Below are 24,369 nucleotides of genomic sequence, written 5' to 3' on the forward strand. Positions count from 1 at the left end.
GCCAGAGCAGTAAGCAAGATTTCCTTCCCTTCGGGACATATGTGAAACACTTGGCTTTTACGGCAATCCGGTAGTTTCATGGTCACCATTACGAATACTAGCTTTTCTTCCCCAGAGTTATTTAATTAACTGAATTTAAATTCCCCAGCAGTTGTGTGGGATTTCAACTCATGTCTCTGGACCATTAGTCCAGGTCTCTGGATTAACAGTCCAGTAACATAACCACTATATGACCATACCCCAAACCTGGAGTACTATTTTCAGTTTTGGGCAACACACCTTAGGGAGAGTATATTGGCCTTGAAGGGATGGCAGTGTAGCTTTACTAGAATAAAACATGGACTCGAAGGCTTAAATTATGAGGTGAAATTAAACAAACTAGGGTAATAGTCCCCAGAATTTAGAAGATTAGGGATGACTTAATCACATTTTCAAGATATTAATGGGAAATGATACGGTAGATAAGGAGGAACAATTTCCGCTGGTTGCAGAATCAGGACTAGGTCTAAAAATTAGAGTCAGGTCTTTCAGGAGTGAAGTTAGGAAACACTTCTGCAAATGACAGTTGATGCTGGTCAATTGCTAACTTTACATCTGTGATTGGTAGATTTCTGTTAACCGGAGGGCCATTAAGGGATACGAGGGCAAAGGTGGATATATGAGTTAGGTCACAGATCAGCCATGATCTCATTGAACGAGGGGTTAAATGGCCTACACCTGTTCCTTTATTCCTATGGCAAGATGACTTAGTGGGGAAGAGAAGAGGCTCCCTGGGCCTGGCAAATAGCAGACTGTAGACTGCAGTTCAATAGTAGAGGATGCATGCTTGACAGGGTCACTGTTGAGTGGGAGGCCAGGAAAATGGCAGTGGTTAAAAGAATTAACTTTTACAAATTTACCTGGAAGAGAAGTCAGCAACCAAGCAAAGTACAAACATTGCACAATCTAGACAAGGCCAGCAAACTGTAATAATTGAAAAGCACTAGGACAAAGAAACAGCAGGCAAACTTAAACTTTTTTTATTCATTCATGGGATGTGAGCGTTGCTGGTAAGGCCAGCATTTATTGCCCATCCTTATACAACTGAGTGCCTTGCCAGGCCATTTCAGAGGGCAATTAAGAATTAACCACATTGCTGTGGGCCTGGAGTCACAAATAGGCCAGACCAGGTAAGGACAGCAGTTTCCCTCCCTTAAAGGGCATGAGTGAACTAAATTGGTTTTTATGACAATGCGGTAGTTTTAAGGCCACCATTACTAATAATAGCTTTTTATTCCAGATTTATTTAATTAACTACATTAAAATTCTTCTGCTGCTGTGATAGGATTTGAACTCAATAACAAATGTCGTACCCTATGTAATGCACTGTGCAGTTACATTTAAGGGGGTTTTGCATTCGATATTCTTCTATTGTGGAATAAGATATCTTGTAAATAAATCAGACAACTAGCTTAGAATTAATAGGACACCCCCTGACTCGTTATATCAAGCACACTAACTCCTTCCGCAGATCAAACCAACACTTCAACTCTGAAAAGCCTCACGGTTTCTGGTGAGTCATGTAACTACAGTCTGTGGAATGCATTGTGTGCAAGGAATCTTTGGGATCAGTAAAGGTAAACTGCACATGTTCCATGGCTACTTCCTGGGCAGCATTAAAAAAAGTATCAGTTGATGGCTTTTGTAATATAGCGATATGGAGTCGCCCATACACCTTTGGCAAGCCGTACAGCTTAAAGTTAGGCAAAGATTTCAGCACATTTGGGCTGTCAGTTTTAATGCCTGGAGTGCATGTTCTCCCATAAAGATCTCCTCCTCCAGTCCTGCCCTAACTTGTTACACTCCTGTCATGTTGTCATGTAATGAGGATGTGCCCTGTCAAAGAAATATTATCTATCCTGGTTTAGTATTTTTTTTAAAAAAAAGAACCAGTCCCTACAAACACAGACCAGGTTGTCCCCGCAAACACAGACCCAGCAATCCCCACACAGACCCGACTGTTTCTGATGACACATACCAAATAATTTTCACAGGTCTTAGAGTAAATGTGTGCCGTTTCTTTTCAGCATTCTGGGAGAAAAGAACACACGACAGCTCCCAGTGGCAAGACTTGCCATTCATAAAGCATAGAGAAAGATGATTCGGTCTGGCCAATGGCATAAGTGGCAAATGAAGTGTTGAAGGACCCTGTTGTGCCAGGAGGTGGGACTGTCCAGGCTTGAAGACCAGGGAGATGCACCCTGAAGACCAGAGACTCTACCGAGTTCATTATAATATCCAACCCTGCTCACGCGTAAAAACACGCAGTCAGCAGATGGAGGTGACACTGCCCGGGGTTGGGGCAGGAGGTTCTCCTCCAGCTTAAAACCCAGCGCTAACTGAGCATGGGACGGTCCACAGAGCTTAGCCGATCGGGAGTGAACTCTTACCGCCTTTCCTTCGCCACAGTCGGTCAAAAATTCAATTCAAACTTCAAGCCGTCCCGTTTCACTCCCTGCCTGAATTCGGTTCGTCTTTGCCACTAAAACACAAATGAGAGTGTCAGAATTTTGTTTTTGCATTTTAAAATGTTATTGCAGATACAGCTCTCCTGAGACCAGTATAGGCGATGCCAGTCTTATCAGCAACATCCGATGCATCCGAGCCTGCGGCCAGACTTTTATCTCACCACAGAGATACGTTTAGCTACATGATGCTTTCATGACAGCCTGTTTGCCTTACTGTCTCTTCCTGTGCACCAAACACACGCACAGATGGGCTGTATGTTTTATTCTGGTGGATACTGGGAGACACCCCATGCGAAAATGTTCAGTGAATTCTGTCGACTACATGAGCACACTTTCGTTTAACAGTTTGAAAATTTAGTTAAGAACCTAACAAAACGTGTATCACAAGGAAATCTACAGACCAAGATCTAGGGAAAGTCTCACGAGAAACAAAATAGACTTGCGGTATGCAGATACTAACATTGAAAATGTTTAACTCCTGAGATTGTCAATCGCTATATAACAGGGCAATAGTTAGGTATCCATTAAAGGCAGCGCTGCAAAACTGTACGGAGCTTGGAGAGCCTTCTGGAGAAGCACAGGTTAGCAAAAAGACTTACTCTAAACCCAACAAAAAAATCAATAACGGCAAAGAGGGTTGTTAAAGATCGAGGAACGATTGGGGAAAGAACACAAAAACCATCGAAACCAACGATGAAGGAGGGTCAAAGCTGAGGAAGTCGGAGCTGAAAAACAGCACAAGATGGCAGATAGAAGCTTATTTACCAAGCTGTTTTAAATTCCCCAAATTAAGAGAATTATATAAACACAAAAATGGAACAGCAGCAAGTTTCGTCTGGCCTCTCTGATGGAAAAGGAAAGAGCCGTAACTACAGTCGCTGCTGTTTTCGCGATATGTATAATAGCTCAAAGAGGAATTTGGTATGAACCCTTATATTGCAGAGCTTAACCTCCCAATGCAAGGAGCAGTCTGACGAACTATTTCCTTTCTTGGTAGTTTAGTTTATATGTAGAGTGAGACAGGTTTGCAAAGAGAATGCCATTCAAAAGCAAAAGGTGCAAGGTTGTGCTCATTATAGAAGAGTAATAGTGCATCAGTCAGAAAGCAAATAAAAGCAAGAAATGCTGGAAATACTCAGCAGGTCTGGCAGCATCTGTGGAGAAGCAGAGTTAACTTTCAGGTCAGTGACCATCAGAACCCTGAAAGTCAGAAAGCAAGCCCGCTTCAGTAAAGACAGCTTACATTTTCATAGCGGCCCTCAGGCAAAGAGATGTCTCAGTGTTTTACACTACGGAGGTAAACTATGCTTCCTGAACACCTTTTCAATTAATTCCGCGTTGCTTTTACTGCAAGCAATATTGTTTTTTTTTAAGGGGGCGGGACCGCCTTCATCCTGATCACGCAACCTACATACATTGCATCAGTGAGAACATTCAAAAAAAATCCCCGCCTCTTCATTTAGTTTAGAAATGCCTGCATCTTGTGACTTTTTAAGATTTCCAGTTCCTCTTTTTAAATTCTGATGACTTTTGCTGCCAACTATCTTTTGTTGAGATTGCCCATCAATTGAAGCAATTTGATTCTCTGCTCAGCCATATCTACATGCTGGCCCTTAGCAACACATCCACCAACATTGGGGCAGTTTTTCCTGTCCTTTGCCACTGGCTGTATACCTCTTTCTGGGCACATTCTCAAGTGGAATCAGACTGTTGGTAATTTTGGCATCTTGTTCAATCCTGAGCTTAGTTTTAGACCCTATATCTATCCATCACCAACACGACTCCCATCCATTTCCCCAATATTGCTTGCCTTCATCTCTGTCACTGCTGGCACCATTCCTCCCATTTTCCACCCTCTATAAACTCCAACTTGTTCAAAACTCCACCACATTTCTCCTGTCTACAGTAAGCCCAGCTTGCCAGTCACCCCCATCCTCAAAATCATTATCACTCCAGGGCCTTGCCCCACCCTATCTCTGCAAATTGAGATTACAAGATGAAAAAGATTAAATGAGATATAAATGATGGAAAGTGGGGCTTGTTAAATTATTTCTGTCTCATCTGCATGCAAGCACCCTAAAATGGTAATTCAAGTGGAAGGAACTCTTATATGGTGTTGTAAAGAAAGTTCACAGGTTATGACTTGAAATATAGACATATGGGGAGGCAGTGGCATTGTGAGTGGACTAGTAACCCAGAGACCCATATTCCTCTGGGAACATGGGTTCGAATGCCACCGTGGCAGAAGGTGGAATTTGAATTCAATTAATAAAAAAAAAACTGGGATTATAAAAGCTAATCTAATGATGGCCATGAAACCATTGTCGATTGTTGCAAAACCCATATGGCTCACTAATGCCCTTTAGGGAAGGAAATCTGGTGCTCTCTGAAATGGCCCAGCAAGCCACTCAGTTGTACCTAACCATTAAAAAGTCAATAAGGAATGACATCAGACAGACCACCCAGTATTGACAAAGGCACTGGAAACAACAGTAAACCCTGCCCTGCTGATTCTGGAAAGTCCTCCTTACTAATATCTGGGGGCTTGTGCCAAAGCTGTCCCACAGACTAGTCAAGCAACAGCCTGACAAAGTCATACTCACCAAATCATACTTTGCAATGTCCCAGATGTGACCACCACCATCTCTGCCAGTGGGACAGGACACAGCAGAGGTGGTGGCATAGTGGAGAGGGAGTAGCCCTGAGAGTCCTCAACATCAACTCCGGACCCCATGAAGTCTCATAGCATCAGGTCTAACCTGGGCAAGGAAACCTCTTGCTGATTACCTACCGCCCACGGCCACCCCATCCCACCCCACCCCTCAGCTGATGAATCAGTACCCCTCCATATTGAACACCACTTAGAGAAAGCACTGAGGATGCAAGGGTGCAGAATGTACTCTGGGTGGGGGACTTCAATATTCATCAACAAGAGTGGCTTGGTAGCACCACTACTGACCGAGCTGGCTGAGTCCCAAAGGACATAGCTGCTAGACTGGGTCTGCGACAGGTGGGGAGTTTAACTCTGGTGGTGGTAAACCTCTAGAAAAAAATAATTCGGGACAAAATTAATAGTCACATGGACAAATACGGGTTAATTAAGGAAAGTCAATGTTTATATTCTTAAGGGAAAGTCATGTTTAACTAACTTACTGGAGCTTTTTTGAGGAGGTAACAGATAGGGTCGATGAGGATAATGCTGTTGATATGGTGTACATGTACTTTCAAAAGGTGTTTGATACAATGCCACACAACAGACTTGTGAGCAAAGTTATAGTTCATGGAATAAAAGGGGCGGTAGCAACATGGATACGGAATTGGCTGAGTGACAGGAAACAAAGAGTTAATGGATCTTTTTCGGGCTGGAGGAGAGTTTCTAGTGGAGTTCTCCAGGAGTTACTGTTGGGACCCTTGCTTTTTCTGATATATATTAATGACCTAGACCTTGGTGTACAGGGCACAATTTCAAAGTTTGCAGATGATACAAAACTTGGAAGCATTGTGAACTGTGAGATGGATAGTGTGGAACCTCAAAAGGACATGGACAAGTTGGAGGAATGGGCAGACAGGTGGCAGATGAAGTTCAATGCAGAGAATTGTGAAGTGATTCATCTTGATAGGAAGAACATAGAGAGACAATATAACAAAGGGTACGATTCTAAAGGGGGTGCAGGAGCAGTGGGACCTGGGTGTATATGTGCATGAGCCATTGAAGGTGGCAGGACAGGTTGAGAATGCGGTTAATAAAGCATACAGTATCCTGGGCTTTCTTAATAGGGCATAGAGTACAAGAGCAAGGAAGTTATGTTGAACTTCTATAAGACACTAATTCAGCCTCAGCTGGAGTATTGCGTCCAGTTCTAGACACCACACTTTAGGAAAGACATGAAGGCATTGGAGCGAGTGCAGAAAAGATTCACGAGAATGGTTCCAGGGATGAGGAATTTCAGTTATGAAGATAGATTGGAGAAATTAGGACGGGAGACGTGATTTGATCAAGGTATTCAAAATTATGAGGGGTCGGGACAGAATAAATAGAGAGAAACTGTTCCCACATGAAAAGGTCGAGAACAAGAGGGCACAGATTTAAAGTATTTGGTAAGAGAAGCAAAAGTGACATGAGGAAAAACTTTTTCACGCAGTGAGTAGTTAAGGTCTGGAATGCACTGCCTGAGTGTGTGGTAGAGGCATTCAAAAGGGAATTAGACAGTTATATGAAAAGGAAGAACGTGCAGGGTTAGGGAGAGAAGACGGTGGAATGGAATTTAGGGAGTTGCTCTTTCGAGGATCCAGTACAGACAGGATGGGCCAAATGACGTCATCTGCACTGTTAACAATTCTGTAATTCTGTGAAATATCAAGACAGTTATTATCTTGATCCCTCCAATCATTAGCTACTTTATTTATGATTCTTCTTTGGCCTCCTTATCTCGAGAGACAATGGATACGCGCCTGGAGGTGGTCAGTGGTTTGTGAAGCAGCACCTGGAGTGGCTATAAAGGCCAATTCTAGAGTGACAGGCTCTTCCACAGGTGCTGCAGAGAAATTTGTTTGTCGGGGCTGTTGCACAGTTGGCTCTCCCCTTGTGCCTCTGTCTTTTTTCCTGCCAACTACTAAGTCTCTTTGACTCGCCACATTTTAGCCCCGGCTTTATGGCTGCCCACCAGCTCTGGTGAATGCTGGCAACTGACTCCCACGACTTGTGATCAATGTCACAGGATTTCATGTCGTGTTTGCAGACGTCTTTAAAGCGGAGACATGGACAGCCAGTGGGTCTGATACCAGTGGCGAGCTCGCTGTACAATGCGTCTTTGGGGATCCTGCCATCTTCCATGCGGCTCACATGGCCAAGCCATCTCAAGCGCCGCTGACTCAGTAGTGTGTACAAGCTGGGGATGTTGGCCGCCTCGAGGACCTCTGTGTTGGAGATACGGTCCTGCCACCTGATGCCAAGTATTCTCCGGAGGCAGCGAAGGTGGAATGAATTGAGACGTCGCTCTTGGCTGACATACGTTGTCCAGGTTTATTTATGATAGGGCCACCAAAATAAAGGAAGAATCTTGCTTTGAGTTTACTTAATGCACTTTTTTTTTTCTTTACAATTTTTGCCATACAGAGACAGATTCAAATATGCTCAACATGCCTTCAGGACCTTTAACAAAAATGGTGTCGGGACGGTCAACTTCAGAGAGTTTAGTCATGCTCTATTACTTCAAGAGGCAGCTTTGAATATAAGTCAAAATGTGTCTTCAATATTTATGATTAGATTGTGATGGTAGAACAAGAAGGATGAAAATGTTGAACATTATAACAGTAAATTGTGTTTTTCAGCAACTGTGAACCTATGCACTCACATATCTTATATAAAACCAGAAAATGCTGGAAAACATTCAGCATCTCATGCAGTATCTGCAAGAAAACTTTTGTTAGTCAATCACATCCCTATTTTAAGTTAGAAATACAGCTATCAGAGCAGTTATTTTTACAATTTAAATCGAAACGTATTTTTGAATTTATGTATATGAAATATACTTGACTTTCATAACATATATAAATGTAACCATTTAATGTTACTAATGAGAAAATGTTTTTAAACACATAAAAATTACTGGCATTCTGTTCATAATATGCACCGAATAGAAAACTATGCTCTAACCCAAAGTTGTCCAAGCTTTTCGGGCGGAGGGCCACATTATGATTTTTGCTGGGCCCGGGAGGTCAGTGAGCAAATTTCGAAAGATAAAGGCATTAAAAATGTATCTTAATTAAAACAACAACAAATACGCATTTTTGTGAAGAAGCTTTAAATGAAAAAAATAATTTATTGACTTACTTTCGCATCACTATATTGTATAAGTAGTCAATCACTGCCCACACACTTGATGTCGCAATGCAGAATATTCTGGATAGATTTCCGTCTGTCAGGAGAGATCTTGATTGCTCTCCCCATACTCTGTCTATGTGTTTCTCTGTGTCTCTTCCCCCCCACCCCTTCCATCCCTAGGATTAGGGGACACAGATTGAACGTTTTAGGCAAAAGATGCAGTGGGAATATGAGGAAGCACTTTTTTTTTTAACACAGTGGGTGGTAATGACCTGGAACTCGATGCCCACAAGGGTGATGGAAGCAGAAATGATCAATGACATCAAGAGGAAGTTGGATGACGACCTGAGAGAAATAGACTAGCAGCACTACGGGGATCGAGCCAGGGAGTGGGATTGACTGCATTGCTCCATGGAGAGTCAGCATGGACTCGATGAGCCAAATGGCCTCCTCCTGTGCCGTAAGTAAATGACTCAGTGACCCTCTCAGCCCCCACCCTTTGTCACCCTCTCAGCCCCGTGTTCCCCATTCCTGGTTCAGTGTTCGCTGTTCAGTTTTCCCACTCAGCGTTCCCTGCTCAGTGTTTCCCACTCCCCTCTGTGTTCGCTGCTCAGTGATCCCCACTCCCCACTCAGTGCTCCCCAATCCCCACTCAATATTCCTCACTCAGTGTTCCCTGCAGCAGCCATTCACAGACCAGATACTTACCATGCCTGTATTATTTAAGTTGGGGCAAGTGGAGGTGGGAATCTGCTCAGTGTCCAGTGAAAGCAGCAGGGGTGGCCGATCCCAGGGGACCTAAGCTGCATTTCACCAATCAGCGCTAACGCTGCCTGGGAATTCCGTCAGTCACAAGGAGTGACCAATCACAGACAGGGGGCCCCCTGCCTGTCAGACACAGGTCACGCCTACACCCTCTGCCTGATGGAACATGGGAGTCGTCAATCAGAGCTGAGCCACAGGCAGATTGGTGGGCTGGATGGAAACATTCGGCAAGCCAGATTCTGGCCCATGGGTTGTATGTTCTACAACCCTGCTCTCACCTATGCCATAAAACCAAAAATTGATTATGTAATTTTCTAAATCGACTCCTCAAATACTGAAACAGTCCGTGTAGAAATGCAGCAAGACCTGGACAATATCCAGACTTGGGCTGAGAGATGGCAAGTAACATTTGCCCCACACAAGTGCCAGGCAATAACCATCTCCAACAAGAGAGAGTCTAACCATCTCCCCTTGACATTCAATGGCATTACCATCGCTGAATCCCCCACTATCAACATCCTAGGGGCCACCATTGACCAGAAACTGAACTGGAGTAGCCATATAAATACCATGGCTACAAGAGCAGGTCAGAGGCTAGGAATCCTGTGGTGAGTAACTCACCTCCTGACTCCCCAAAGCCTGCCCACCATCTACTAGGTACAAATCAGGAGTGTGATGGAATACTCTCCACTTGCCTGGATGGGTGCAGCTCCAACAACACTCAAGAAGCTCAACACCATCCAGAACAAAGCAGCCTGCTTGATTGGTACACCATGCACAAACACTGACTCCCTCCACCACCGATGCACAGTGGCAGCAGTGTGTACCATCTACAAGAAGCACTGCACCACGGCTCCTTAGCACCTTCCAAACCCGCGACCTCTACCAACTGGAAGGACAAGAGCAGCAGATGCATGGGAACATCACCACCTGCAAGTTCCCCTCCAAGCCACACACCATCCTGACTTGGAAATATATCGCCGTTCCTTCACTATCGCTGGGTCAAAATCCAGGAACTCCTTTCCTAACAGCACTGTGGGTGTACCTACCTCACATGGACTGCAGCAGTTCAAGAAGGCAGCTCACCACCACCTTCTCAAGGGCAGTTAGGGATGGGCAATAAATGCTGGCATAGCCAGTGACGCCCACATCCCATGAACGAATAAAAAAAAATCACATGACAACATAATGTATTGACATCATTAGGTACCAGAAAATACACCAATAATTGTGTAATGATTGTTTTAACCTGCTTTTGGGAGTCAATTTCTTTTTTCACTTAGGTCAATTTGCAACAACTAAAGTTATATTTGTTATATAAAAGCTTACTTAATTTCATATTGGTTTTTCCTACACAGCCCCTACACTGGGGCCTGGGCCTCTGGCCTGAAATTAAAAATGTTACTTCTGTTTTGGTTTTGGAGATTGCAGCTTCTGTTGACCAAGTGTATGTATGTTTGCGTTTGTGCGCGCACATGCGTGGGGTGGGGATGGGGAGGGAGGGGTGAGAAAAGGAGAGAAAGAGATCAGGATTCATAGTTTAATTAATCTTCTGTGGAACTACAATACCAAAGCATATCTTAAAACCCATATGAAAAGCAGATAGAAAAGCACAGTGGCAAGCACCGCAGCCTCACAGCTCCAGCGACCCAGGTTCGGTTCTGGGTACTGCCTGTGCGAAGTTTGCAAGTTCTTCCTGTGACCGCGTGGGTTTCCTCCGGGTGCTCCAGTTTCCTCCCACATGCCAAAACTTGTGGGTTGATAGGGAAATTGGCCATTGTAAAAATTGCCCCTAGTGTCGGTAAGTGGTAGAAGAATTGAGGGAAGGTTGGGATGTGAGAGGGAAAATGGGATTAATGTAGGATTGGTATAGATGGGTAGTTGATGGTCGGTGTGGACTCGTTGGCCAAAGGGCCTGTTTCAGTGCTGTATCTCTCTATGACTCTAAAATTTACAAACTACCATGAAGTGCCAGTGAGAAACCAGAAAAAAATATTTTTGAGCATTTTTATGAAGCTTATGTTGTTAAATTCTGAGCTAAAAGTGTTCTTCAGATTGGTGAAAAGTACTGAAGCTTGCATTAGGGCCAAAGGAGGATGTTGATGAAACACTTTAATGATGAGTTCAGTTATTGTTTTTACGATTAGCTGAGCAGGTGGCTCGAAGCATGACAAATCTCCAATTCTTGGTCATTGGAAACTTGGTGGGAAAATTTTCCCGATCCAGTGGAATCAACAACAGCTTCAGCAGAAACAAGTATATTGTCAAAAGGGAGAATTTTTTCCCATAATCAATTAAATACCTGAGTAAAATATTTTTGGTGGGAAGAATAAACAAAGAATACTTGCATATTAAGCACGTACAACAAATCCTCTGTAGGTAAAATAAATTAAGGTTTTTAAAATTCTCAGGATGTAGGTTTCTAACAAAGATGGCATATGCTGCCCACCCGAGTTGCAGTGTGAAGATGGTAATACAACAAAGATATAAAAAAAATTGCACAATTCCAATTTTTTACAGCCATCTGGGAGGAAGGATGGGGCCTCCATTTAATATCTCATTGGAAAGGTAGCACCCTCAATGATGCAGTGTTCCTTCAGTACTGCACTGAAGTGTAAACCTAGATTGTATGCTTAAATTCTGGAGTTCTAAGTGTGAAACTTCAGCTACCTTCCTTTAATTGTACTTACTTACACTTGAACTGAAGCAGTGGTCTTGATAAGCCCTATTCTGCAATACATCTGCAACTTGACTTTTATTTTTAAAAAAGAGGAAAAAGGCTTTTGACATGAATAAATGATATTTCATCTGTATATTGGTTTTCTCAATGAGCCAATTAAAAAGGAGTCTTATGATGACCACTGGGACTGTATAATTCTGAAATCCGTTAGACCTGGTCAGATGCAAAGAAAATTGACCCATTCTTCAAATCCATGTTAATCATAAATTCTTACAGGTGGTGAGCACAATAACTTGAAAAAAAAGTGGTTATAAATTAGCTAGATTTATAAGGAATAAAGGATTCACTTCGTTTTATTAGCTTAACTTTGACACAAAAAGTAAACAAAGCTTTTCTTTTATGAAGGCTAGTTATAGAATAGTGGTAAGTCATAATGATAAAAATGAATGAAGATGCATGATGCCAGAGCAGCTAATATTTGAGATTTTTAGCAAGATGGATAAGAACAAAGATAACCAGATTGTCATGTTCCTTGCTTGCTGTACATGAATCACAACTGATATGAACAAGATAAGTTGTTTTATTTGAAGACTATTGAAGACTAGGGACTGTTACATATAAATTACAGGATAGCCCATGAGGCACATCTAAACTCGGGATCCACACACTACAACTGAATGGTCACATGCTACGTGACATCACTTCCTTTTGCAATGATCACGCTCACTGTTTGTACATTCCTTTAAAGCAACATAATACAACACAGATTACATTGGATAAATCCAAAGTCTCTGCAGAAAAGCAATCCTTTCAATTGCAATATTTCTGCAGTATAAAATCAAAAATAAGCCATTAGTAAGGCATGTAACAGTGTGATGAAATATAGGTAGAATAATTAGGAAAGAATATAAATAATTAGGTAAAATTCAAATATAATTAATACACTGCACTTTAGGAATAAAGATTCATTTAATACAATAAAAGATTGAATAAATTGTCAGTTCTCAAGATTCCCTTTTAAATGCAGGGTTAAAAATTCATGACCCTTTTAGTTAAAAATCCATCCCACCATCTCTGCTACATTGGAATGTGTAAACTAATGGAAGTGAGGCACACCGTACATGGCGCACATTAGTACTTATAATCTTGATGAGCCGATAATATAGAACATAGACAGGGTCGTCTTAAGGTGGTGGTACAGGATGGTACCAGAGAACCATTATGAATGATCGGTCACAAAATAGATCACCTATAAGAAACAGATGTTGGGTGACCCTGAGTTAACCCAAAAGAGAGGTGTTACTGTAACCTTTGTGAAAAAAGCTTTTAAGAATAAAGCACAATTATGAAAATAAGTAACCAATAAACCAAAGTCATAGTTTTACAACAAAACACTACAAACATTTTGACCAGATAAAAGCTCGCAAGTTTATAAGGAATTCTCAACAATTAAATAATTAATATTGAATGATACAACCTTATAAGGATAATGAAAGCTGGAGGAACACACACACAGAGGTGACACCCACATTTGGGAGGTATGACCTAATCAGATTAGAAATAGTATAAAGGTAGGAACTTTACAAGTCAAAAAATTAGAAGTATTGAATTCCTCAACAAGGATTCTCACCTCATGGTAAAGGAAACTAAATGCATGACAAGATAATTTTACTCTTAATCGAGGGGGTTTATCTTGCAAGGCAGGAGGCTTACTCGGGGAATTTAAGCTAACAGTTTACTTTGAATTTTGATGACTATGCTAAGATATTCTGTTTTGACATTGTCAAGGTTAATTTTTTTGGATTCTATCTTAGAAATATTATGTTTTCCATATTTTAGTGATCTTTAATGCTGTAATATATTTAACCAGTTAAAGTGTACTGCATGTTCAATTCTTTACTAAATTTATAAGTTAGTAAATCGTCTCATGTACTATTCTGTATAAAACTGCAAGAACTCCTCTCTATCTCCTTAAGTGAGAGATACATTATTGAAGAGAATCCCAGACCCTTATCATTTCTGGGATATTTATGACCTAGCTGATGCTGATTAAAAAATAGGTTATCCGAAAGATGGCAATATATCCTGATTTATTTCTTGGAGGGAGAGCTAGTCCATTTCTTCAGACTCGAACAAGTGTCTGAGAGATCTGTCTGGTTTAAACTTAGATGAGAGATTAGCAGAGAAGTGCTCCTGATTTGGTTTAAGTCATAAATCACTTCAACAGACTGAACATAACTGAAATTCCATGTCAAAGTTACTGTTCAGAATAAATTATTTAATTTCCCTCTAACCATTGTAGAAGATTTATGAGATTTTGAATCAAATCATCTGATCAGAAAACATAGCCTAGACTACACATTTTCTCACTTAACAAGTCAATGACACTTTAGTCTAGTTTAGTTTTACCTGAATTCTTTGCCGCCTGAAAAATCAATAAAAAGGTGAAGGAAAAATAAGGGCATTATTTAAGACATTAAAAATAAGTACATTACTCAGAAAATTGCAGTATTTTTGTTGACAATGCATTCAGCATGTTATTTAAGCATAAACTTTCAAGGAATTCCTCAGCATATTTAAAATACTTATTTGCAAGGCTTTAAAAATACCAAGTGTCACGCCCACACAATCCAAACTTAACTAGAAAATGAACTTCTGAAGTAAACCTGAATTGGACAATTCTCTTGTAAATAAAATGGAGTAAGGTCAGGTGACCATTCCTTTCCTGCCAATAAACATAGAACTACAAGAACCTTGAGCTAATATTCATGTCTGGACAAGTCACTAAAATACAAACCTTTCTGGACACATCCCTGAGAAATTATTAAAATGCAAATGACCCTTTCTGTGGTAATGGCTGCTTCTCTCCAACTGATTGGGTTAACAATGATTTCAGACTTTTTGACTCCAAACTCAAATTTCAAAGAATGGGTGTGAAATGCCCAACTTTAACATGATGTGATAAGGATGAATGATACATTGTATAACAATTGCCTTACCATCAGAAAACTTTTATGAGGACAATGGAAAGAGAAACTATGGTCACATGACAGACTAGGTTTCTGATAAGGAACTTTAATAAAGGCATATTTTGGACAAAGGAGATCCATCTGTGCCATCGAAGAGAAAGGACCCTTCCTAAGATTACCAGCTTTAAACTACATGTAGGTAGCAACTGGAATTTGGCCTTGAACTCCCTACCTGAGAAATCATACTGGGACTTCACCATTGACCTTTAGCTGGAATATAACAAAAGGAGTCTGCAACAGCACATCCGTCTTCCTGAACCTCCCAAGTCTTTCTTCACCATTTCAAGTCATCATCCTGAGGCAAAGCAAGTTTAACAGAGAACTCTTTAAAATCATGAGACTTAACGCATGTTATCTTTATAATCTCTATCTTTTCTAGAGCGTGCGTGTATCTGCATGAGTGAGAGAGTTGGTGTTGTTGTGTATATTCTGGGTGTTGTATAATAAACATGCATATCTTTAAAACTTACAAGAAAACCAGTTCTGTTCTTGACAACTAAAGCACTCATGGTTTAAAAAAAAACCTTTTCCTTAGAAAAAACATTGTCTTCGGTCAACTGAGACATAAAAAGAGGGAACCAGCCCTATCATCTTTCACCCATCTAGCACAGGAAGGTTCCCTAGTGTATCTGACACTTTAAACGTTTTCTACAATATCTAAGATAGTCATCTCATTAGCTACCAGAAATATAATGGTGACTTTTTAAACTCTTTGTAGAGCTAGTGATCCAATATAAATTCTAGTCCTATTGGAGGTATTAAAGTATGAAATGATATAGAATTGGAAGTTCCTAAATTTAGCATTGAACTCCACCTCAACTCAGGAACCAAACAGTTAATGGCTAGGAAGAATAAACATCTATATCAAAATAATGAAAGAGTGCTGGAGGAGCTTTTTTAAGTCTAGGAGATGTCCTTTAATTTATGGAAGTAGATATGGACATAATATTGGTTAACCTCAGGTGGTAAGATTACCTGAAGGGGTCCTGAAATTTCTTTTACACTTGTTAACTATTCTGAACTTGTTATGAAGACTGTAGTTGCCTTGGTCAGTAGGACCCACAACACTATATTTATGTTTCGGAGAGTGTTCTTGTTTGAAAAGTTTACAATGAAACTGCTATACAAGAAGGTATACCTTTGGTCTTATCAAAAACATAAATAACAATGGCGAAAAGAGACAGAAGAATTATATACAAAAATAAAGATTAATACCTTGTAATGTGAAACCAGCAGTGGAACATAGAATAAACAAACCAAAGTAAGGAGTCACTACTAAAATGAGCGATTAAGAAACTGGACAGATATGGATTGAGAGGGCCTGGTACTGGAGAGACACAAGATTCAAAACAGACTTGGCAGCCAATAAGTACAAAGAATGATTGTTATCTTCAGTAGTTAACTTTGTAATAAGATGTAGGTCCACTTTTAGATTTACCATATACGGACACTTATTGCACTATTTGGTGTAATAACATAATGGGCAACGTGGCAGTAGTCATATACCCCCAACATCTGACAATTATAAGATATTTTGAAGAACTCTCCAAGTAGATACCAAGGCAAGATAGAATGAGCCAATGCTACCAGACGCTTGTCTCCCAGAATGGTAATTGTATGATCTGTTCTTTTAATCTACTGGTGTATTTTTAGGACTTTACAGCTCATTTCAGTTAATCTGTGATTTACAATAAAGCCTAATAAAAATGATTTTGGCATGGAGTGTATTTATTGAAAAGTTCCAAACTAAATTACAAGCACCAATTTAAAAATAGTTTAATGAATTAGTCCGACATGCACAACTTTACATCAATGGAGCAGAGCTCTCTGATGTTAGAATTATAGAATGATACAGTAGAGGCGGCCATTCAGCCCTTCATGCTGGCTCTTTTCTTTCTCTTTGATAGAGTTATCCAATTAATCCAAATTCCCCTGCACTTGCTCCATAGCCCTGCAAATATTTTCCATTCAAGTATTTATTCAATTCTCTTTTGAATCTGCTTCCACAACATTTCCAGGCAGTGCATACAAGATCAGAACAACTTGCTTGTTTCGTCATGTTGGCCCGAGTTCCCTTGTCAAACACCTTGTATCAGTGTGCTCTGGTTATCGACCTTTCTGCCACCAGAATAGTTTCTCCTTATTTACTCCATCAAAACCATTCATGATTTTGAATAGCTCTATTAAATCTCATCATAATCTTCCCTGCTAGAAGAACTCCAGCTTTTCTGTTCTCTCCATAAAATTGAAGCCCCTTGAAAATGTGGTGCCCAGAATTGAACATAATACTGTAGCTGAGGCCTAACTAGTGTTTTATAAATGTTGAGCATAACTTCCTTGGCTTTGTACTCCATTTCTCTATTAATAGAGCCAAGGATCCCAATTTTTTTTTAAAAAGTCTTCTCAACTGGTTCAAGCACCTTCAAAAATGCATGTGCATACAGCCTCAGGTCGATGTTCCCAAAAGTGCTTTAAAATTATGCTATTTAATTCATATTGCCTCTAATTCTATCTACCCAAATGTATCACTTCACACTTCTCTGTGCTAAATTTCATCTGTCATCTGCCTGTCCATTTCACCAGTCTGTCTAATGTTCTCCTGAAGCCCATTACCACCTGCCTCATTGTTTGCATTTCCAAGTTTCAGGTCATATGCAAACTTTCAAATTATGCTCTTTATACCCACATTCAGGTCATTGATATATATCAAAAAGGACAGTGCCCAATATCGATCCATGGGGAACAGCACTGTATACCTTCCACCAGTCAGAACTGTTTACAACTACTCTTTCTGCCCCTTAACCAATTTTGTATCCATACTGCTACTGCTCCTTCAATCCCATGGACTTTAATTTTAGCAAGTCTATTAGCATGTTTATTCTTCACCCCTTTTTTTTTAAACAGGGGTGTAATATTTGTAATCCTCCAACAAGGACAATAACGATGCAGACTTCAACACTGTCTATAAAAAAATCAATGTAAATCTAGATAAGAAATGACGGCAATGGCAGCAAGTGTGCAAACTTGTCTCCTTAATATATTTTGAACTATAACGAATTAGAAATCATTTAAAATTGCCAATGAATAAACATTGAGCTTAATATTTTCATATTTTGCAAACAATACACAGAAGTTAAAACTTTAAAAATGGTAATTCCTTTTATTGTACATTTAATATTGAGGGTTGAAACTTACAAATGTTATATTTCCCATAGGCTTCACCATGAAGACATTAGTTTATCTGTTCAGACTAAAGATAATACAGCTTACCAAACCTTTCCCTTCATGCAGACAATGTAAAAAAAATGCTGGTAGAAGTGTAATCCATGCAGTACCTATACATTTGTTATGGCGTTTACAAATATCATGAATTAATACACAGGTCATCAATATATTATAAATTAAAAAGGTGCTACAAACAGAACCCAGAACAGTTAAAATAAAATTGCACCACTACGTGAAACAAAGGGTGGCAAAGACATGTTTCAACATGAAAACCATTCTGGTAGTTTATTTCCATCTTCAACATATACCAGTTCATTTTTAAAAGAACGAGTACAGATGTATGCTTCTTTTAAATAAATGCTCTTTCACATAACAACAATGTATAATGCAGCTTAATAACCATTTAATCGTCTGAGTCTTCAGCTGGATCTCGTGAACGGAAAGGTAGTGTGGTCTGTCCTCTTTCAGGATCATGCATACGGAGGATTCTAATTAAGCGACTCGCAGGCAAAGAACTGAAACAAAATATTTTTAAAATATGTACAGTTATTGAAAAAGCACTCCAACAAAAATAAAGCAATGCTTTAATTAATGCTGCCACTGTCATCTTCAGACTCCACTATTCCAATGCTCTCCTGGTTGGCTTCCCAACCTCCACCCTCCGTAAGCTTTATCTCATCCAATACTTTGTTACCCATATTCTATCTTACACCAAGTCCCACTCACACTCACCCCTGTCCACTGAAAAACATTTGTTTTCTGTGTCCCAATTTAAAAATTCTCATCCTCACGTTTAAATTCCTTTTGTGGTGGCAATGGTAGTGTCCCAGTGATTCTTTTCCTGTCACTATAGAGAAGTCATATTGGCCATGTTACAAAAATTCAGGTACAAGGAAATAGGGCAAGATGGTTTGATAAACTGTAATGACTTGGTGTGCACTAAGCATACAGCCCAACTCCATAGAATCCATTTTTGGCATTTTATGAGGGATGACTTTGAACAGCGCCTTGACTAATATGAATAATTTGCTATCTTTTCTCTATGAAATATTAGAAGAAATCGAGACAGAAGTGAATTAATGTGTTCCCTCAAGAAGCTTGAGAGATTACAGATCTATAGTGATCATACAGGAAGTTGTTAACAACTGCAGGAAGTTGACAAATACAGAAGAAAGGGTTCCCAAGAATCCAAAGTTCCAAAGTTGAGGATATACAGCTATTGTAATCAAAGGAAAGTTGACTGGAAGCAAGCATACACAGTATCCGACCATTCTCTTTTCCACATTCTTCCTTGCTTGAAGTTTAAAGGTATATCAACTATTAAACCAATTGTTAGTACTCTGTACAAAGGAACACTGTTTTTGGCATTATTACTCATTGACATGGGGAGTTATTTAGGCTACAGTCACCCGTGCCGAAAGATATGGTATTATCTATTAGTGCAGTGACCAGGAAATGGATTTGCATCAGTAGAACCACATGAGAAACTCCTCATACAATTGTGGAAATGAAATCTAAGGCTTCTTTCCAGAGGAGCTGCTAACTAAAAGTGGTTGCACCTTCGATGCCTACAAGAATGCAGTGGTCGCCAGTGCAGGATGAAGCTTATAACTGGCGACCACTGCAAACTAAAGGAGGGAGATCAACAAATTCTACCACTGGTTCAGCATTCAGGTAGTTCAATGAGGTGTGGCCTTCAGCTGAATGGTTGTGTCAACCATTATGGTCATTGTCATAAATTGACTGCAAAATGTTACAGCTAGAGCTCGAAAAAGTTGCAACTGTTTCAGACATCTTCACAGCTCAAAGATGCAATGTGCAGCATGACTTACATGGTTGTTTGGGTACTCATGGCTGACCTATAACAGATGTGCTACACAGTAAAGCCATATTTACATTCCAACAAACTAAAAGATCACAATGAATGTGTTTGCTTAATTTAGAACAGGATATATGCTTCAAAGTCACATGTCAGGAGACAGTACACTTGAGCAGCTGAACAGTATCCACGATTCTTGGATCAACAGAAGCTGAGACCAAGTGATGCAATGACACTAGTCAATCCATGATTTGATCAATGATCGTAAATTTAAAAACACGAGAGATTGGAAATTGATACCGATGATTTGAAGAACAGTGAGTTCAGTTGACACCAGGAAGGAAAAGGTTCTTTTATGTCCACAGCTTTTCACATTTTATCAGCCAAATTATTTGCAACACAAGTTGATAGTCCTAGTCTTCTGAATATCACAATCATAGAATCATAGAAACATGAGAGCACAGAAGGCAGCCATTCGGTCCATCACGTCCATGCCGGCTCTTTGCAAGAGCAACTCAGCTAGCCCCACTCACCTGTCCTGCAAATTTCTCTTCAGATAATTACCCAATTCTCTTCCGAAAGCCACAACTGAATCTGCCTCCACCACACACTCAGATAGTGCATTCCAAACACTCGTTGCATATAAAAGCTTTTCCTCAGGTTGTCTTTGTCTCTTTTGCTAACCTTAAATCTGTGACCACTGTTTCTCAACCTCTCTAATAATGGGAACAGTTTCTCCATCTCTACTCCCTCTAGACCCCTCATGATTTTGAACACCTCCATCAAATCGCCTCCCCACCTTCTCTTCTGAGAGCCCTAGGTTCTCCAATCTATCCATGTAACTGAAGTCCCTCATCCCTGGAATCATTCTCATAAATCTTTTCTGCACCCTCTCTAACGCCTTCATATCCTTCCTAAAGTGTGGAGCCCAGAATTGGACATAATACTCTAGTTGAGGCCAAATCAATGTTTTATAAAAGGTTCACCATAACTTCCTTGCTTTTTTACTCAATGCTGCTGTTTATAAATCCCAGAATTCAGTATGCCTTATGAACCACTTTCTCAGCCTGCCCTGCCACCTTCAATGATTTGTACACATATACACCCAGGTCCCTATGCTCCAGCACCCCATTTAGAATTGTATCCTTAATTTTATATCATCTGTCCTCATTCCCCCTACCAAAATGAATCGCTTCACACTTTTCTGCGTTAAATTTCATCTGCCACAGATCCACCCATTCCAACAGCCTATGTCCTCTTGAAGTCTATCACTACCGCAGCCAGTTCAAAATATTTTCAACTTTTGTTTCATCCGCAAATTTTGAAATTGTGCCCTTTCCATCCAAGCCTAGGTCATTATACAGATCAAGAAAAGCAGTGCTTCTAGTACCAATTCTTGGGGAACCCCACCATATACCGACCTCCAGTCTAAGAAGCAACCGTTCACCACTACCGTTTCCTGTCACACAGCCAACTTGGTATCCATGCTGCCACTGTCCCTTTCATTCCATGGGCTTTAAGTTTGCTGACAAGCCTATTATGTGGCACTTAAACTCCTTTTAGAAGTCTATATACACTGCATTGATCGCATTACCCTCATCAACTCTGTTACTTCAGCAAAAATGCAATCAAGTTAGTGAAACATGATATCCCTTTAACAAATCCTTGCTGATACTGTTAGTTTTGTCCACATTATCATTTCTAAAAGCTTTACCATCAGTGAGGTTAAACCGTCTGGCCTGTAGTTAGCTGGGCTTATCCTTACAGCCTTTTTTGAACAAGGGTGTAACATTTACAATTCTCCAGTCCACTGGCATCATCCTTTTTTCCAAGAAGGATTGCACGATTATGGTCAGTGCCTCAGCAATTTCCACCCTAACCTCCCTCTTCCACCCTAACCTCCCTCAGTATCCTCAGATGTATCTCATCCAGTCCTGGTAACTTATCAGCTTTAAGTACAGCCAGCCTTTCAAATACCTCCTTTAATTAATTTTTAGCCTAACCAGTGTCTCAACTACCTCCTTTCACTGTGACTTTGGTAAAGACAGATGCAAAGTATTCATTTAGTACCTCAGCCATGCCCTCTGCCTCCATCACAAATCCTCTTTTTGGTCCCTAATCAACCCCACTCCTCCTTTTACTACTTTTTATGCCTGCAGAAGATTTTGGATTCCCTTTCCTGTTAGCTGCTATTCTGATTTTTGTACTTTCTCCGCTTTTCTTATTTCTTCTTTCATTTCCCCTCTAAACTTTCAATATACAGCCTGGTTCTCTCTCATATTGTCAACATGCCATCTGTCATATGCACCTTTTTGTTGCTTTATCTTACACTCTATCTCTTTCGTCATCCAGGGAGGTCTGGCTTTGATTTTCTAAATATTCCCTTCGTGGGAATGTACTTCGACTGTACCCGAACTAACTCCTCTTTAAAGGTAGCCCATTGTTACTTACTGTTTTGTCTGCCAATCTTTGATTCCAATTCACCTGGCTCTCATCTATCCTTAGCCAATTAAAATTGGTCCTCCCCCAATTTATTATTTCTTTACTTTGAATTGCTCCTCATCTTTTCCCATAGCTAACCTAAATCTTACGATACTATGATCGTGTTCCCTACTGACACTTGATCCACCACATTCCCCAGAACCAGATCCAGCAATGCCTCCCTTCCTCGTTGGATCTGAAATCTACTGACCTAGAAAATTCTCCTGAACACGCTTCAGAAATACATCCCCCCCCCCCCCCCCCCCCCCCGCCACACTCTGCCCTTTATACTAATTATCCTAATATAGATTTGGACAGTAATATTTCCTTGCAAATTTGCTCCTCTATCTTTCCCACTAGTTGGTGGCCTATAGAATACACCCAGTAGTGTTCTGGTATCACTATTATTTCTTAGCTCTAAGCAAATAGATTCTGTCCTTGACCGCGCTAGGACATCCAGCACTGTATTATCCTTAATCAATATTGTTACCCCTCCTCCTATCTTTCCTGAACAGCTTGTATCCAAGAATATTTAGTTCCCTGTCCTGCCCTTTTTTGAGCTACATCTCCATTATCACATCATATTCCCATGTGACTATCAGCGCCTGCAGCGCCCCAACCTTATTAATCTCACTCCGTGCATTCAAATATATGCAGAGTAAACCTACTTTAGATCTTATTGTATTCCCTCTTACTCTGACCCCACCTAATATTTTACTCTAGTGCTAACTGTTTCACCCAATTCTTTGTGTACCTTGCTTTTTCTTTCCTTTAAGTCCTGGTTCCCACACCCCTGCCAAGATAGTTTAAATCTTCCCCAATAGTATTAGCAAACTGCCCCGTGAGGACATTGGGTGGTAAAAGTTTTGAATGCTCTCTCACAAAAGGCATTTGATGCTGGGACAGTTGCAAATTTTAAATCTGAGATTGGATAACAAAAATCTATCACAGGTATTAAGGGACACAGGGATATGGAGTTAAGTCATAGATTGGTCATGATCTCATTGAGTGACGGTACAGATGTGAAGGACTAAATGGCCTACCCCTTATCTTCCTAAGCTACAATAAAATACACTCAAATGACATAATATACAAATCCATTTTACAGGGAAACATGCAAATTCACACATGAAAAGAATACAGTACATGCCTCATATTCTGCGGAGTAAGAAAGATGAACTGACGATAACGTTGGGAATTTGACACCTTCAGCATCATGTCCATAGAAATTCTACGATTAACCATATCCTACAATTGAACAGAAATATAAATACAAATATAAAAGTAGGTTCATAAGAGCAAAATTCAGAGAAAGTTCCATATTTAGCCATTTAATATAGAAATAAATCCACAAGAGGGAACCAAATCATCTAGCAGGAAAGCTGTCAAACAGTATGTAAGAATAAATTCTACATTGAATGAGAGCCGAGAGCGAAGAGCGAGCCGACATGAGAGCCGAGAGTGGGGAGCGAGCCGAGAGAGAGAGAGAGATAGACAGACAGAGATGCTCTCTTCTTGAAGTTCAGTTGCAGTCTCTTCCAAAACTGTTCTGAAAGCACAGTTCAATTAACTTCAGGTTGGCCAGTAGGTTAGTCAAGTGACTCGCTCCTTGTTTACAGCATCTTCATCTACGAGATTTGTGGATTCGCTCAAGCTCATCAGACACTCAGCGGGGTGGCAGGTGGGATGCTGGCTCAATGACTTTCAATGTCTCTTGATCATCACTATGGATAAATTTCATCTGGCCAATTGGATCAGGGAGTACTCCCATTGTCTTCTTCATGCAACTGTTTTATAGAATACAAATGTGGAGCCATGTTTTCAGCCACTGTTGTGGTCTTTTTAAACAAGTTATTTCAAGTTCAGTAACAGTACATAAATAATGTTCCATATGACAAAATTAATGTGTCTTTAATTTTCTTTCTATGGCCAAATGTGCTTCATTGCCAGACTTCCCTGAAAACTGAATGAAGTAGCTCATTTGTTTCATATATAGTAACTATACTTAAAAATCAAGATAGACGCCAGACATGAAGGTT

At 40.3% G+C, this 24,369-nt stretch overlaps 2 protein-coding genes across 4 annotated transcripts in view; both read right to left on the reverse strand.

Annotated features, from left to right (window-relative positions):
• The window catches only part of LOC137356957 (structural maintenance of chromosomes protein 6-like), a 204,418-nt gene extending 200,550 nt beyond the window's left edge, over window positions 1-3,868 (reverse strand). For 2 of the 3 annotated variants that reach the window (XM_068022867.1, XM_068022850.1), the window contains exons 1-2: window positions 3,751-3,868; window positions 2,430-2,521 (exon numbers count right to left, since the gene is read on the reverse strand). The gene's annotated coding sequence lies outside the window, so the exon portion shown is untranslated. Of the gene's footprint in view, window positions 1-2,429; window positions 2,522-2,967; window positions 3,341-3,750 lie in introns of those variants that run through there. The other variant, XM_068022860.1, reaches the window with a different exon arrangement.
• Window positions 3,869-17,959: 14,091 nt separating this feature from the next.
• LOC137356988 (structural maintenance of chromosomes protein 6-like) overlaps window positions 17,960-24,369 on the reverse strand; it is a 67,102-nt gene continuing 60,692 nt past the window's right edge. The window contains exons 20-21 of the mRNA XM_068022903.1: window positions 23,481-23,578; window positions 17,960-18,545 (exon numbers count right to left, since the gene is read on the reverse strand). Coding sequence (XP_067879004.1) covers window positions 18,434-18,545; window positions 23,481-23,578 — 210 coding nt within the window. The 3' untranslated portion in view covers window positions 17,960-18,433. The remainder of the gene's footprint in view (window positions 18,546-23,480; window positions 23,579-24,369) is intronic.

This window comes from Heterodontus francisci, chromosome 3 (genome assembly GCF_036365525.1).
Source record: "Heterodontus francisci isolate sHetFra1 chromosome 3, sHetFra1.hap1, whole genome shotgun sequence".
NCBI classification, from domain to species: domain Eukaryota; kingdom Metazoa; phylum Chordata; class Chondrichthyes; order Heterodontiformes; family Heterodontidae; genus Heterodontus; species Heterodontus francisci.